Source organism: Panicum virgatum, chromosome 5N, assembly GCF_016808335.1.
Source record: "Panicum virgatum strain AP13 chromosome 5N, P.virgatum_v5, whole genome shotgun sequence".
NCBI lineage: Eukaryota > Viridiplantae > Streptophyta > Magnoliopsida > Poales > Poaceae > Panicum > Panicum virgatum.
This window is the reverse complement of record NC_053149.1, coordinates 67,365,406-67,380,070: the sequence shown is the minus strand read 5'-3', so window position 1 is coordinate 67,380,070 and position 14,665 is coordinate 67,365,406. Positions and strand designations below refer to the sequence as shown.

General features: G+C 47.0%; 1 protein-coding gene across 4 annotated transcripts; it reads right to left on the bottom strand.

Annotated features, from left to right (window-relative positions):
- Nucleotides 1-7,172: 7,172 nt before the first annotated feature.
- On the bottom strand, nt 7,173-11,014 carry LOC120676366 (protein NRT1/ PTR FAMILY 8.1-like). 4 transcript variants are annotated; one of them, XM_039957626.1, is made up of 5 exons: nt 10,605-11,014; nt 10,375-10,530; nt 10,054-10,271; nt 9,439-9,944; nt 7,173-8,217 (listed from the first exon to the last, which is right to left on the bottom strand). In XM_039957626.1, exons 2-5 carry the CDS (start codon nt 10,475-10,477, stop codon nt 7,386-7,388), a joined length of 1,659 nt encoding a protein of 552 aa, XP_039813560.1. In that variant the 5' UTR covers nt 10,478-10,530; nt 10,605-11,014; the 3' UTR covers nt 7,173-7,385. The 4 variants fall into 4 exon arrangements, with proteins under 4 accessions (XP_039813560.1, XP_039813561.1, XP_039813562.1 ...); XM_039957627.1 differs by having other exon boundaries at nt 10,375-10,505; nt 10,610-11,014; XM_039957628.1 differs by having other exon boundaries at nt 10,648-11,014.
- Nucleotides 11,015-14,665: the final 3,651 nt, after the last annotated feature.

Sequence of the window (14,665 nt, the reverse complement as noted above, 5' to 3'; positions counted from 1 at the left end):
ATTCTTCCACAGCTAGAGTTCTCTGATTTTGAACAATGCGTTGAATGCATTAAAGGAAAATTTGTAAAGCAAATTAAAAAGGGTGTCAAACGAAGTGCAGGAATGTTAGAAATAATTCACACTGATATATGTGGACCGTTTCCTGTGAAAAGTGTGGATGGCTATGATTCGTTCATAACATTCACAGACGATTACTCCCGCTATGGTTACATTTATCCAATTAAAGAAAGATCTGAAGCATTGGATAAATTTAAAATATTCAAAGCTGAGGTTGAAAATCAGCTTGACAAAAGAATTAAAATAGTAAGATCAGACCGTGGAGGGGAGTACTACGGTCGACATACCCCTTATGGACAAGTTCCTGGACCTTTTGCAAGGTTTTTACAGGAAAATGGTATAGTTGCCCAATACTCTACACCGGGGGAGCCTCAGCAAAATGGAGTAGCTGAAAGGCGCAACCGTACACTAATGGATATGGTGCGCAGTATGATGAGTTATTCCTCATTGTCATTGAGTCTGTGGTTGGAGGCGTTGAAAACCGCCATCCATATTCTCAACAGAGTGCCAAGCAAATCGGTGCCCAAAACGCCGTATGAGCTATGGACAGGAAGAGAACCCTCACTGACTCATCTACGGGTCTGGGGGAGCCCAGCTGAGGCTAAAGTGTTTAATCCAAATATTGGAAAACTGGATTCCAAAACTGTAAGCTGCCATTTTATAGGCTATCCTGAAAAGTCGAAAGGTTTTCGTTTCTACTGCCCAGACAGACATACAAAGTTTGTAGAAACGAGACATGCTGTTTTTCTAGAAAGTGAAATGATCAGGGGGAGCATGGTACCTAGAGAAATTGACCTTGAGGAGAAGCGGGTGTATGTGCCTACTCCTATGATTCAAGAGCCATTTTTCTCACTACCTGTTGATGCTGCACCAAAAGTTCCTGAAATAGTGACGTCAGTACCTTCTTCGGTTGTTGCTGCGCCAACTATTCCAGTTATTACGGTGTCAACACCTGTCGCAACCCCACCCATACCAACAGTGAGCGAAGGTTTGGAACCTGTCATCCAGGAACCGCCTGAACCCGTGGTTGGACATGAGGAGGAGGTGCTACAGCCCCTTATGGAAAATGTGCCAGAAGTTGAGGCACAAAATGTGCCACAAGCAGTGGCCCTTAGAAGGTCACAAAGAGAAAGAAGGTCGGCTATTTCTAGCGACTATGAAGTTTATAATACAGAAGGGGTTCATATGGAGGGTGATCCCGCTTCATATGAAGAAGCCATGAGAAGTATTCACTCATCCAAATGGCTGGAAGCTATGAAAGATGAGATGAAATCAATGAGTTCCAATGGTGTTTGGGACTTAGAGGAAATTCCTAAAGGAGCCAAAACAGTAGGCTGTAAATGGGTTTACAAGATAAAACATGACTCCAAAGGGAATGTAGAAAGGTTCAAAGCACGACTCGTGGCAAAAGGCTTTACGCAAAGAGAAGGGATAGACTATAACGAAACTTTTTCTCCGGTTTCGTGTAAAGATTCCTTCAGAATTATAATGGCATTGGTGGCACATTATGACTTAGAGTTACATCAGATGGATGTAAAGACGGCATTTCTTAACGGGGATTTGTATGAAAACGTTTACATGGCACAACCAAAAGGTTTTGTCGTGAAAGGAAAAGAACATATGGGGTGTCGCTTAAAGAAATCCATTTATGGATTAAAGCAAGCCTCTAGGCAGTGGTATTTAAAGTTTGATGAAACCATAAGAAAATTTGGTTTTAAAGAAAATGAGGAGGACAATTGCATTTATGCAAAGTTCAGAAGTGGAAAATTTATTTTCCTGATCCTATATGTGGATGACATTCTACTTGCTAGTAGTGATGTTGGTCTGCTACTGGAGACAAAGAAATTCTTGTCCTCAAATTTTGATATGAAAGATCTCGGTGAAGCTTCATTTGTTTTGGGAATTGAAATTCACCGAGATAGAACAAAGGGAGTATTAGGACTGTCACAAAAGACATACTTAGAAAAAGTTCTAAAGAAATACAGTATGCATATGTGCAAGCCTTCACCTGCTCCAATAGTCAAGGGCGATAGATTTGGGAAATTTCAATGTCCCAGGACCCAGTATGAGATCGATCAAATGAAAGCGGTTCCATATGCTTCAGCTGTAGGAAGCATACAGTATGCTCAAGTTTGTACACGTCCTGACTTAACTTTTGTTACCGGGATACTTGGCAGATATCAAAGTAATCCAGGACAGGCACACTGGATTATGGTAAAGAAAGCATTACGTTATGTGCAAGGCACAAAAGGCCTCATGCTAACATACAGAAAATCCGATTCCCTAGAGATAGAAGGGTACTCAGATGCGGATTTTGCGGGGGACATCGATGACCGAAAGTCCACGTCCGGTTATGTGTTCACACTCGCAGGGGGAGCTATATCGTGGAAAAGCTCCAAACAAAGCGTCACTGCATCATCGACGATGTATGCTGAATTTGTAGCATGTTATGAGGCCTCAGGGCAGGTTGAATGGTTAAAGAAATTTATACCCGGTTTAAGAGTGGTAGACAGTATTCAAAGACCACTCAGAATGTACTGCGACAATGAACCAGCAGTGTTTTATGCTCACAACAATAAGTCAAGTGGTGCTGCCAAACACATTGACATAAAGTTTCATGTTGTGAAGGAGAAAATCCAGAATCACTCTATAACACTCGAGCATATAAATACAAAGAAAATGCTTGCGGATCCGCTCACTAAAGGCTTACCACCCAATGTGTTCATGGAACACATAGCCGGCATGGGTTTAAGGGAAAGCCTGTGATTTCTGGAAAACAAAAGGGCCCAAAACATAAAGAATTTGTTTCAAAACAGTGATGTATATGGTAGCTGTTGAGTCTATCGGTCTTGGACCGTGACGATAAAGCATGCTCTATTTATCAATCTGTGATGGAACAACTAAAGAAAAAAAAGGTTTCATGTTAAAGTATAAAGTTAAAGTACAAAGTGAGATCAAGGGGGAGAATATTGGATTGATCTCCTTCCTAATAGACCCAACGGTCTATTAGGGCCTTAATCCGCGCCCTGATCGGGGGCGCCCAACCCTTAATGGTTGGTGGGCCCCCGCTGCACAGCGCCAAAATAAAAGGGGTGAGGGGCCGGGGCACGTTGCACAAGGTTCGCCGCGCCGCCTACACCCTCACCCACAGAAACCCTAAGCCGATCTACTAGGGGGGCGCTGGAGCAGTGGGAATCCGCCGCCGCTGCAGTTAACTCCGTCGACACCGTCGCCCCTGCCATCGCCCTCGACTTCGACGCTACGCTCACGACGCCACTGCACCGCTCGTCGCTGCCCTAGAGCAGATCATCATCAGCGAACCAGAGATGGCCGCCGGATCGAGTTCAAGCACTGGTGGTGATGGTCTCTCTCTACTTCCTCACTGTGTTCATTCTTTTATTGTTTATGCAATAGATCTAGGGACTCTTGCACTTGATGTGAAGAGAAGAAGAGAAATCCTACTCGATTCGTGCACTGTGTGATTCTAGTTTTCTAACACTGACCTGATCGCCTGCAAGAAGAGGAAAAATGTTGGTGTCCAGCTGCACGTAATGAGGCACGCAATATTGTTTCACACCAAGGCAGTGGCCAAAACAGCTAGCCGTGGGTTGCCTCATCGCTCGGTCTCGCAGAAAAATAGTGGGGGATATTGGGACCCTTTCAGCGAAAGCGTCATCTACGACGCCATGTTCGTCGTCTCCACCGGCGCGGCCGCGATCGCGGCCGCCTCCAACCGAGAACCCCTGGTAAAGAAGAACCCGACGACACCGACGATGCGCGCCGGTGCTGGCGGTTGGTGAGCGAGTGAGCTGGTGGTGGTGCGTGCCTTTCTGTCAGCTATGGAGAGGAGACGGGGGCGGGTGCAGTGTCCGCGTCTGCCTGCTCCGAGTAGTTCTATGTGCCCGGCAGCTGGGAAATGGGTGACAGGGTGAGAGATGTTGATACTTGACAGTAATCTTAATGCTCACAGATACCTGAAGATTCAGCAAGTTGGGAGCGATTATTGCTGGTTTGGTTCCGAGGACAGAGTTTTGGAATGCAGCTAATAGCACGAACTGAAAATCTGAACCAGATGATCCTCATGCATTGCCTGTATAGGGACCGAGAATCGGATTGTTCATTGTTGGATCAGAGGAGGAGAATATAGCCTGTAGGGAAGACATATATATGCTTCTGTTTGTTTGGCTGTGGCTGGTGCTGATTTGTTATAAAAGAAAAGTACTGCTGGCTAGCTGGTGATTAGTGGCTGATGCTAATTTAGTGTGAGAGAAAAACACTACTGGCTGGTTGGCTGTGACTAGAGTGTGATTTTGCCATCCTTAAAGGATGGCGTACCACGGATCATAACACTTGATACAGATACCAAACACTAATGTTGATGCCTTTCCGAGCAGGAGAGCTCCATAAAAAAGCCTCTCACTGAACGGCTAAACTCCTCCCAATGTACAGAAAGACCTCAACCGGCTAGCTACTTGGCAAGTTGAAACCTCCAGCTTCAGAATCAAGCATAGCATAGCGTAGATGGTTAGTCGAGTTAGATCTATCGATGTACCTGGGCTCTGCTGATAATTAACCACCACTAGGGATCAAAATCTATGTTTGATCGATGTCCTATGTGTAGCATGTCTGAATAATGCAGCTATACATTTAGATGATGCATGATGTGTTTGCTATTTGTAATACGACATTTATAGTGGTTTTATCAGACTCAAGACAGTGTTTAATGTTTAATTCATATATAGGTGTGAGTGTGAGTGTGTGACGTGGATGTGGTGGCAAGTGCCACCATCTATATTGCTGTGTTTCTAAGGGGGGAAACCCTCACCAGCTCGTGTTGGTTGTACATATACTAGAGACTGAAGAAATTGCTGCAATCTATCCGTCCTTGTCAATATGCATGAAGATTTGGTCATGGAGATGTCTTTGCTAATTTGCTCTTAGCTAGGCTAGCAAAGCCGCCGTACCGTTACAGCTGAACGTATTCCAAGCGTACGCGAATTGGTCACTCGTCACGGTTGTCACGTTCTGTTTTTTTTTCTTCCAGTTAGAGCCATGTCAACAGAATATGCCAAAGTCCTACTTTGGCCACCTGCATTGTTACCATCCTTCGAGGTTTTGCAAGAAAAGAAATCGCGTGCTATGTTTGAATGTGATGCCTAGGATCATAATCGGTCGGCTCTATGCATGCCTCGCTCCTGGTACTAACCCAACCCAATCCTAAGTGGTCTTCCTATGTTGGATTGACATACTGTTGTGACTCCTAACTCGGTAGCTCAAATGAGTTTCATTGGAGAATCTAGTTGGAGAGTCTCCACATTACTTATCAAACGAGACACACTAGAAAAAAATAAATCACAAAATTCTCAATAAAAAGCCCCTAATGCATTGTTAGTTTGATCTCTGTCCAACTCGGTCCAACAACCGAGTTGGAACCCACTCATGCACCGTGATGGGGGGCACTCAACCAACTTATTGTGAGCCCCCGTTGTGTAGCACCAAACAAAATGTGTGGTAGGGGCTGAGGGCACGTATACCAAAGGTTGGTCGCCGCCCCTAAACCCACCTACAAACCCTAGCCTGATTCGGTCTATGGGAGGTGCTGAAGCGACGGGAAGCGCCGCCACCACTACGCTGCGACCTCGCCACCCTACACCGCTCCGTCGCAACGCTCTGCCACCGACTACTACGCGCGACTAGACTGCATCCTCTACACCAACCCACGCCACCACAAGTAAAGAAAAACCCGCTGGTTCTACTCCTAACAATAGTACGTAATATCAATTCCTTTCTAAATTATCCACCTAGCTTTATCATTACAAAAAAAACAAAGTGTCTATAATATTTACTTCTAAATGCTCATTTTGCTGTGACAAAAAAAACCACAAGCACTTGCTTCTGAATTACTCGCATTTTCCATTACAAGCACTAGCGTTTTATTTTTTGCACGAAGATCGAGACCCCACATATGTAGGGAACTGATTTACCTTTCATTGCAGGGGATCAAATCGAGACATTGACGTTTTCCGAAAGGGACGTGATCGAGGACCTAGGAGGGGGATAATATTCACAATCATTTCCCAAACTGGCTGCAAGGTTGTTATTGTGTCGACGCCGTACAGGTATTAATTGACGTATTGTTGTCAGAGCCCCTTTAGTTACCAAAAATTTTCACCTCAACTTTGAACACATGTATGAAGCACTAAATGTAATTAAATAATAAAACTAATTACGCAGTTTGGATGTACACGACGAGACGAATCTTTTGAGCCTAATTAATGCATGATTAGTCATAAGTGCTACAGTAACCCCACATGTGCTAATGATGCGGTCAAAGGCCTCAAAAGATTCGTCTCGCGGTTTCCAAGTAAGTTCTGAAATTAGTTTTTTAATTAGTGTCCGAAAAATCCTTTCGACATCTGGTCAAACATGCGATTTGACATCCAAAAATTTTCGTTTTTGGAACTAAACAGCCCCGAAAATGGCGTTAGCGTTGGTCTCTTTGTGTGTGTATAAAAAGATGTAAATATATATATGTATCTGCCCTCGTTCCGTGTAGCATCTGCGGAAGCAAACTGCAAACACGCACGTCGGCGTCGCTGTCAGTCGCTCTCGCGGCAGAAAATTAATAAACAAAAAAACTCCGGGCATTGTGTTGGGGCGATGCTGTGATCGCGACTGATAGGGCATACTAAATGAAGTAGAAACAGGTGTGAGGTCGTCACCAGTGACGCTTGGTGCACTGTCGGCGTTCCGCGGGGCGAAAGCATCGAGCCATCGGTTGCCAATCCGTCGACCGGGCAACCCCTGGCCTGGCGTCGCTACCGATGCCGAAAGTTCGATGCGGTACGATACGATGCCAGTGTCGCGTGCAAATGCCAGGATGGTCGATCAGGAATTGTGATGTCCCTGCGTTCTTCTGCCAAAGAAAAGAGAGAGAGAGAGAGTCTGATCTTTTTTTTTTTGGCAAACTGTGGTCTTTTCTTTTTGACTAACTGTAATCTTATTTATTTACTAACTGTGATCTTTATTATGTTAGTTACCATAGGTGTAATCAGTGTCAAGAGATTTGAGAATCAGCTCTGCGGGCCTTTCTTTATGGTGCGTTACTATGGGCCTAGTCATTGAAGAAGCTTTTATTCCCATGGGCCAGAGGCCCAATCAAGGTACAACTTCGCTTTTCTGTTTTTCCCGGCCCGTCGGCTTCATCACCATTTCCAGTGGGAAATCTTGTCGACTGACTGACTGACTGACTGAAACCGTTGGAGTGCTAGCAGGTCGCGCTAATCCATAATTCCATATGAACCTAACAGATGATTTGGCGGCGATCCCTAATCCACGGTCTTCTTGTAGGTGTACCACCGCGCGATGAGCAGGTAGACACCGAAGTTGCCGATGCAGAGCATGGCGAGGAGCCAGAAGAAGTTGTCGAGGTGCCCCCGGTTGATGTCGTCGGGGATCCAGCCGTCCCGCCCGCCCCGCGCCGTGGCGCGCGCCACGACGGTGACGAGCGCCGAGCTCACGTAGTTGCCCAGCGCGAACGACGTCATGGAGAGGCCCGAGCAGAGGCTCCGCATCGCGTCGGGCGCCTGGTCGTAGAAGAACTCCATCTGCCCGATGAACGTGAACACCTCCGACGCGCCCACCACCACGTACTGCGGCACCTGCCAGAAGATGGACATGGGCAGGTACCGCCCGTCGGCGCCGGTGTTGGTGTCGTACATGCCGTGGCGCGCGATGACGCGGCGGCGCTGCACCTCGAGCGTGCCGGCGGCGAGCATGGCGGCGGTGAGCACGACGAGGCCGACGCCCATGCGCGCCAGCTGCGTGAAGCCGCGGTCGCGGCCCGTGGCGCGGCGCGCGAGCGGGACGATGAGGCGGTCGTAGAGCGGCACCCAGAGCATGACGCTGAGGGTGTCGAAGACGGAGAGCACGGCGGCCGGCACGCGGAACCCGGCGACGTAGGGGTCCATCGTGTCGCCCTGGAGTATGAAGGTGGTGGTCATCTGCGTGTAGGCCGCCGCGAAGATGATGCCGCTCGCCCACACCGGCAGCAGGCGGAGCACGCACTTGAGCTCCTCCACCTGCGTCACCGTGCACAGCTGCCACGGGCCCGGCTGCGCCTTGTCCGCCGCCGTCTCCACCGCCGCCTTGTCCAGGAACCTAATTATTAGTAGCCCAGAACAGTTAGTTGCTTGATCGCCGTGGATTCATAGATGATTAGGTGCCACATCCACATCATTTGACCCATGATTTCAGTAAAAGATGCCACGACTAATGCAAGCTAGCGTTCAGAACACTAGACTCTAGTAATTTCTGAAGCCGGCTGCCGCGTGCACCGCTGAAAAAAATGAATAAGTATGGGCTAGAAAGCGATGTGAAACGGGCATCATATCTTGCTTGGACTGCACATCAGCTTAGGGGCCGTTTAGTTTTTAAAAAAGTTTACACAGTACCTGTTATATCAAATCTTCGGACACATGCATGAAGCATTAAATGCAATTGAAAATAATAACTAATTACGTAGTCTAACTGATTAGTACGAGATGAATCTTTTAAGCCTAATTAGTTCATGATTGAATATTATTTGTCAAATAATAACGAAATATACTACAATGCCAAAATCTAAACTTTTTCACCAACTAAACACACCCTTAGCATGCACAAGACAAATCTGCCGTGGTGCAACGATAAACAATTGGGTCTGAACGATCGAGCTGCACCGTGATCTGAAGGCCGCCGGAACATGACACAGTATCTCTGTCGCCGACGAGCTAGAGGTATCTTTTCAGTGACAGAAAACTAAGATGCGCGACACCGTTATTACTCTGATGTGGCACACGGCTAGCACGTACTGTGGCTGATGTCACAATTCACAAAGCATAGTGTCAAGTTAGGTACGTAGCTCCAGGTCGTAGACCATCAAGCTTTCTTTTTTTCCCCCTGAGTTTTAGACCATCATCAAGCTTTCGGTGAAGGTAAATGAGTGGCGCCAACTACTACTAGTGAGCAAATCAAATTTCCCAATTACTTTACGTAGGAATTACAGTCACTTTTAAAGTTTGTGAGTAAATATGGTGTAATATACATTTGAAATCTGAGTTTTTTTTGTCTGAACAAAGCATATATAATTTAAGCGAAATATCTGAAGATCGAAGCTTTTTAAAAAAATTAATAAATAAATCCCTTGCTGTCACTAAACATCAACGATAAATAAAGAATAAAACAAACTGCACTAGCGGGATATTGATCCATATTTGTTCACGTTTCAAATGAGGATTTATAGTTGGCAAATCAACGTTTGTATATATAACATCACAAATCACGAGAATTTGCGGTTAATAGTGTTCCCTACATGCAAGCCTACGGCGTGCAACAACTGACCTGAACTGGTCGGTGTGCGCGAGCCGGCGGCTCCCCTGTATCGCCGACATGCCGTCGTCGCCCTCGCACTCGTGGAGCTCCGACGCATCGTCCGGCGCCTCCACGCGGCACTTCCTGACCGCGGCGACGACCACCTGCGCGACCCTGGTGAGCGGGCTGCCGCCCGGGGGCTGGTGGCGCTGGTACGCGGCGGTGCCGGCGAGGAACACCGCGACGGTGACCACGCTGAGCAGCGCCGGGATGCCGTACCCGAGCCCCCAGCTGACGCTGGTCTGCACCCACACCAGCACGGTGCCGCCGATCAGCGAGCCCACGTTGATGGACAGGTAGAACCAGTTGAAGAAGGAGCTCTGCCGGCCGCGCTCGTCCGCCTCGTCGAACTGGTCCGCCCCGAACGACGTGAGCACCGGCAGCAGCGCGCCGCCCAGCGCCAGCAGGTACAGCCCCGCGTAGAACGCCGCGCTCTCCAGCGCCGCCGCCGCGCTCACCGCCAGCACCACGTAGGCCTGCGCGCGCGCCCGGGAAACGTGCAAGAGACGGCGAGGCAAGGTGAGCCGGCAGAGGCCTCGATCTGCGTCCGTGCGTTTAGTATACCGTACGTGATGATGGGCGTACCACGACGGAGATGAGCAGGAAGAGCGCGATGGTCCAGTATCTGCCGAGGAAGGCGTCGGCGAGGAAGGCGGCGACGAGCGGCGTGATGGAGCTGGTGCCGAGCCAGTTGGTGACACCGTTGGCGGCGGCCTTGCTGCCCACGTGCAGCCGGTCCTTGAGGTAGTTCACCAGGTTCGTCGATACGGCGAAGTAGGCGGTGCACAGGAAGCAGTTGTTCGCTGGTGACCAACCATCACACAGTTGAACAACGCCAAAAGGTTGAGATAGAAACAGATGCATGCCCGGAGGGGGAAAAAAGATCAGGTGCACTTATATTGTTACCGAGGATGAAGACGCAGGCCAAGAAAACCCGACGATCCATCTTGGATGTCCGGCGATCTGCGGCGCCGGGCAAGGTGTTGGATTCCACGGCCTCCATCTCCATGGTTTCAGCAGCTCGGCAGATCTTCCCGCTGGTGCAAATTCCGAAACCAAACCCTTTCAGGAAGGAAATTCAGAAACAGAAGCATCAAAAGTTGAAGAGACTAGGAATCAACGAATACCCTCCAAACCTTACGTAATGGCGATCGAGAATGCGTCTGTTTCCAGCCTCACCCTACGTTCTTGATGTCTTTTCGCACCGCGGTTCTTATCCAGAATTTCTCTTTTGGCTCCGCAGGCGATGAAGAAAATGACTGGCGGCTGGAGCTGCGAAGCAACTTGAGAGTGAGACTGAGACTGGTGCAATGGTGACTGAAACTCTGAAACATGGGCAGCAGAGCAGAGAGGACTAGCAGGGTTATAACATGGCAGTCGGCTGGCACCGTAACCTGTTGCTGTTGGGGAAAAAAAGGCCTAGCTGGTGCGTGCAGCCAGTGCGTGATCTGATTGCTTCCACTTTGGCGCCACAGGATGATGTGCCGTGCCTTCACTGGTGAGTGACTGCGAGCCGGTGTGATCGCACGACAGACACGGCCGGCGGCACCGGCACGAACGATGGCAGCAGGAACTATCATGATAGTCCGATTTTGGCTCTTGAATTATAAAATCGGACATCCTACACTTCCAACTAACGAAACCGTTTGAAAAACAACCCTGGCTCAGCCAAAGGCGGTTTTGCTACAGTAAAATTTCCGAATTTCTACAATTTCACACCTCTCTCAATTAAATAATAAAGAAAACATAATTAATATTGTCTAAAAATTATGATATTTTTTTGGGAGGTAGATAAAAAGACAAGAAATTTATTTTGGCTAGATGTGATAAATTAAACATAATGGAATTTTAATTATAAAATTATAAAATGGGTAGAATTCAAAATTTCTTCAATTTTTGGGTCAGCTAAACCTTTGATAAAAATGAACTAAAAATATGATAATTCATAATTTTTTATTTAGTTTAATAAGGTATTTTTTATTGGCCCAAGTTTTTATGAAAGTTTTTGAATTCCTTCACAAAGCTCAAATTTGAATCAAATTTGATTCCTCAAATTTTAATTTATGAATTTTCTATAGAACTTGGGCTAATAAAAAGTACCTAACTAAACTAAATAAAAATTATGAATTATAATATTTTTAATGCATTTTTATCATAGGTTTAGCTGACCTAAAAATTCAAGGAATTTTAAATTCTACCTATTTTAAAAATTTTATAATTCAAATTTCATTATGTTTAATGTATCACATCTAGCCAATATAAATTCCTTGTCTTTTGATCTACCTCCCAAAAAAATATCATGATTTTTAGACAACAGTAACTATGCTTTCTTTATTATTTAATTGAGAGAGGTGTGAAATTCTAGAAATTCGGAAATTTTACTGTAGCAAAACCGCCTTTGCCTGAGTCAGGGTTGTTTTCAAACGGTTTCGATAGTTGGAGGTGTAGGATGTCCGGTTTCGTAATTCAAGGGCCGAAATTGGACTATCGTGATAGTTCAGGATTGAAAAACGGACTTTACCCTGCAGCGACAACTAGACGAATTGAAATCGGAAATGCCCTACGCTGCTCGTGCGCGTTCTTGAGAGCCGTCAGGCGCGGAGGCCCACGCGAGAGCGACGCTCCCGAATTTTTTAGTCAGGCGAAATGCGTGATCCATCCACTGGTCTAGTAAAATTTAGGTTCGGCCATGGCCAATGCTATGCAGTGCAGGCTTTGGATGGGCTCGTGCCCAAGTGCTGTGCTGGTGACAGGCGACGTTGACGAGCGCTCGTTATCGATCTGATACTACTAGACTGCTGTCGTGTAATCTTTGCCGCACTTGCGTGCCCGCGAGATTCTTTCTTCTTTCTTCTTCTTCTCCTTCCTCTCCGAACAATGTGCTGCCTAGATGCTCCAATACTATGTTCCAAGTTCACCAGGGACGCCCCGTGCCCGCCAAAAAAAAGTGAGCATGCGCTGGGCCGGCAGCGGCCGGCGGCGCCACCGTCCGCCGTGCAGGCTCTGAGCGCTGCGGGGACAGGAAGGAGGCGGGCCCGCCGTGATCAGGTGCCCGCTACCGCACAAAACTGTGGTTCTGCGGCCGGGCGAACCACGTGCGCGGTGGTCAAGAAGGGGTGGCCTGGAGCTGGAGGCCGGGGCCCGGGGGATCGCCGGCGAGACCATGCGTTGGGCTCACGGAATTTCAGGAGGGGTTGCTGCAGGTGCAGGCCGAGATGGGACGTCGACGGCCGTGGATAACCCTAGTTTTCCATTCGCGGGGATCAATCATGGTGCATGCGGGAATGGGGAGAAACGGCAAGCAATAATTTGGGCTTTTCGGGGACGCGTCACGTCGTGCGCGCCGGTGAGGGCGATCGCCTCTTGCTCCTCCATCCAGACAAAAATGTCGAGGGTGCGTCGGCTTTTCCCCTACTTTTTTTTTTGAGATCAAAGGTTACCATTTCATTGATTAAACTAGATCCAAGAAACTCTGGTCCTACATAAAACCATACAGACTGGGAGAGCTGATTGGCAGATCTAGCAAGTACATGAGCTACTTCATTACAACCTCTGTTTACATAAATAAAAGAGAGGACAACCGTAGAGGCACTTGCAACTTTCTTATATCTTGAGTGATAGTTCACATAAATATCGATGGCTACTAATCGAAGCTTCTTAATCAAAGAGAGACAATCTGTCGCAATTATAACCTGCTTATATGGGAGCCTAGAAGCGAAGAAAATTGCCCGCATGAAAGCAATTGCCTACCTGTTGTTCTCGTCTGCTCCTCCATTCTAAAAAAAACTGTTTTTTCTTAAAAATTTTGAACATATTACTCATCTTAAAAATTAATCTTATTACCTTGAATTAATATAGTAATTATGATTGAGAATTGTGTTGTTTATTTATTTTCTAGATCCGCAATAAATGTACATACGAACTCGAAAAGTAGAATCAACTAAATATTTGCTCGACTCTATATTCTTTTTTATACAATTTTTGACATTTTTTTGGAGATACCTATGATTTGATGGTTTTTTTTGAAAACCTCATTCTAGTACAAAACTGTAGACCCGGTCCGAAATAACAGCTAAGATCTATTATGCATGTTGAGTAAACCACACCTGCTAAATAACTCTTTTGCGCTTTCGTCCTCGCTTTGCGTAAAAAGATCGATCCGGAGTTAACTAGCTTCCTGCGACCGGCTATTTAAGCTGGTTCGATTCCCACTCAGATTTCAGTCTGGACTAAAGGAATATTGTGCCGCGTTGCTAAAGTAGCGCGCTGCTACAGTAACCCCATGCTACAGTGACCCGGAAAAGTGGTCTGGCCCATCTGGCCTATGGGCCGTTATGTTACAATCACCCACCTTTTAGGATTTGACGTTCCTGTCAAATCATGGAACCAGCTTACCCATACGGGACAAAGGACCATGATCTCCTCTCTTGGCCACGACTGTATGTCTTAATGCCAATCAACACATGTACACGTCTATGCGTCCAGTGCTAACGGCGCATCTCCGATGCCCGCGCACTGACCCGCACACGCCCGTGTACATGCTGGGCCCGTGACCCACACCTACTCGTGAAACCGCGAGAGTCGGCTCTGATACCAGAGTAACGACCCGGCCCGGGATAATGGCTAAGATCTACTCTGCATGTTGATTAAACCGCACCTGCTAAATAACTAACTTGTGCTTTCGTCCTCGCTTCGCGCAAAAAAATCGATCCGGAGTTAACTAGCTTTCCGCGCTCGGCTATTTAAGCTGGTTCGATTCCCACTCAGATTTCAGTCTGATATAGTAGCGCATTGCTACACCGTGCTACAGTAACCCAGAAAGTGGTCTGGCCCATATCTGACCCATGGACCGTTCAGTATCAGTACTCACACCATACACTCCTTGTCTAATCAGAAACTACAACCTATACATACATACCTACTGAGTGCAAGGTGAAGGCACATCATCATATTGTGATCCACAAACGATAGAAATTTCTCTTAAATAACTCATGAAGCTTGAGATTCCTCGTGAATAACTCCCCAATAAAATTCCTGTCAGGTGCGGTGCGGGGGTTGGAAGTTGGAACCCCACCGGCTGCCCTCCCTCCCACACGGTCACGCCGGGGAGCTTGCGTTTTTTTATTTTTTAAAATCATTTTTTATATAAATATATTTTTGGTTTCATAATTTATAGATTTATACCCCTACCGTCCGG

Excerpts from the sequence above, each read along its gene's own strand:
- LOC120676366 (XM_039957626.1), bottom strand. The coding sequence starts at position 10,477 with ATGGAGATGGAGGCCGTGGAATCCAACACCTTGCCCGGCGCCGCAGAT. Across the intron at positions 10,272-10,374 it reads GGCCTGCGTCTTCATCCTCG|CGAACAACTGCTTCCTGTGC; the intron begins GTAACAATATAA and ends GTTGGTCACCAG. Across the intron at positions 9,945-10,053 it reads TCCTGCTCATCTCCGTCGTG|GCCTACGTGGTGCTGGCGGT; the intron begins GTACGCCCATCA and ends GCGCGCGCGCAG.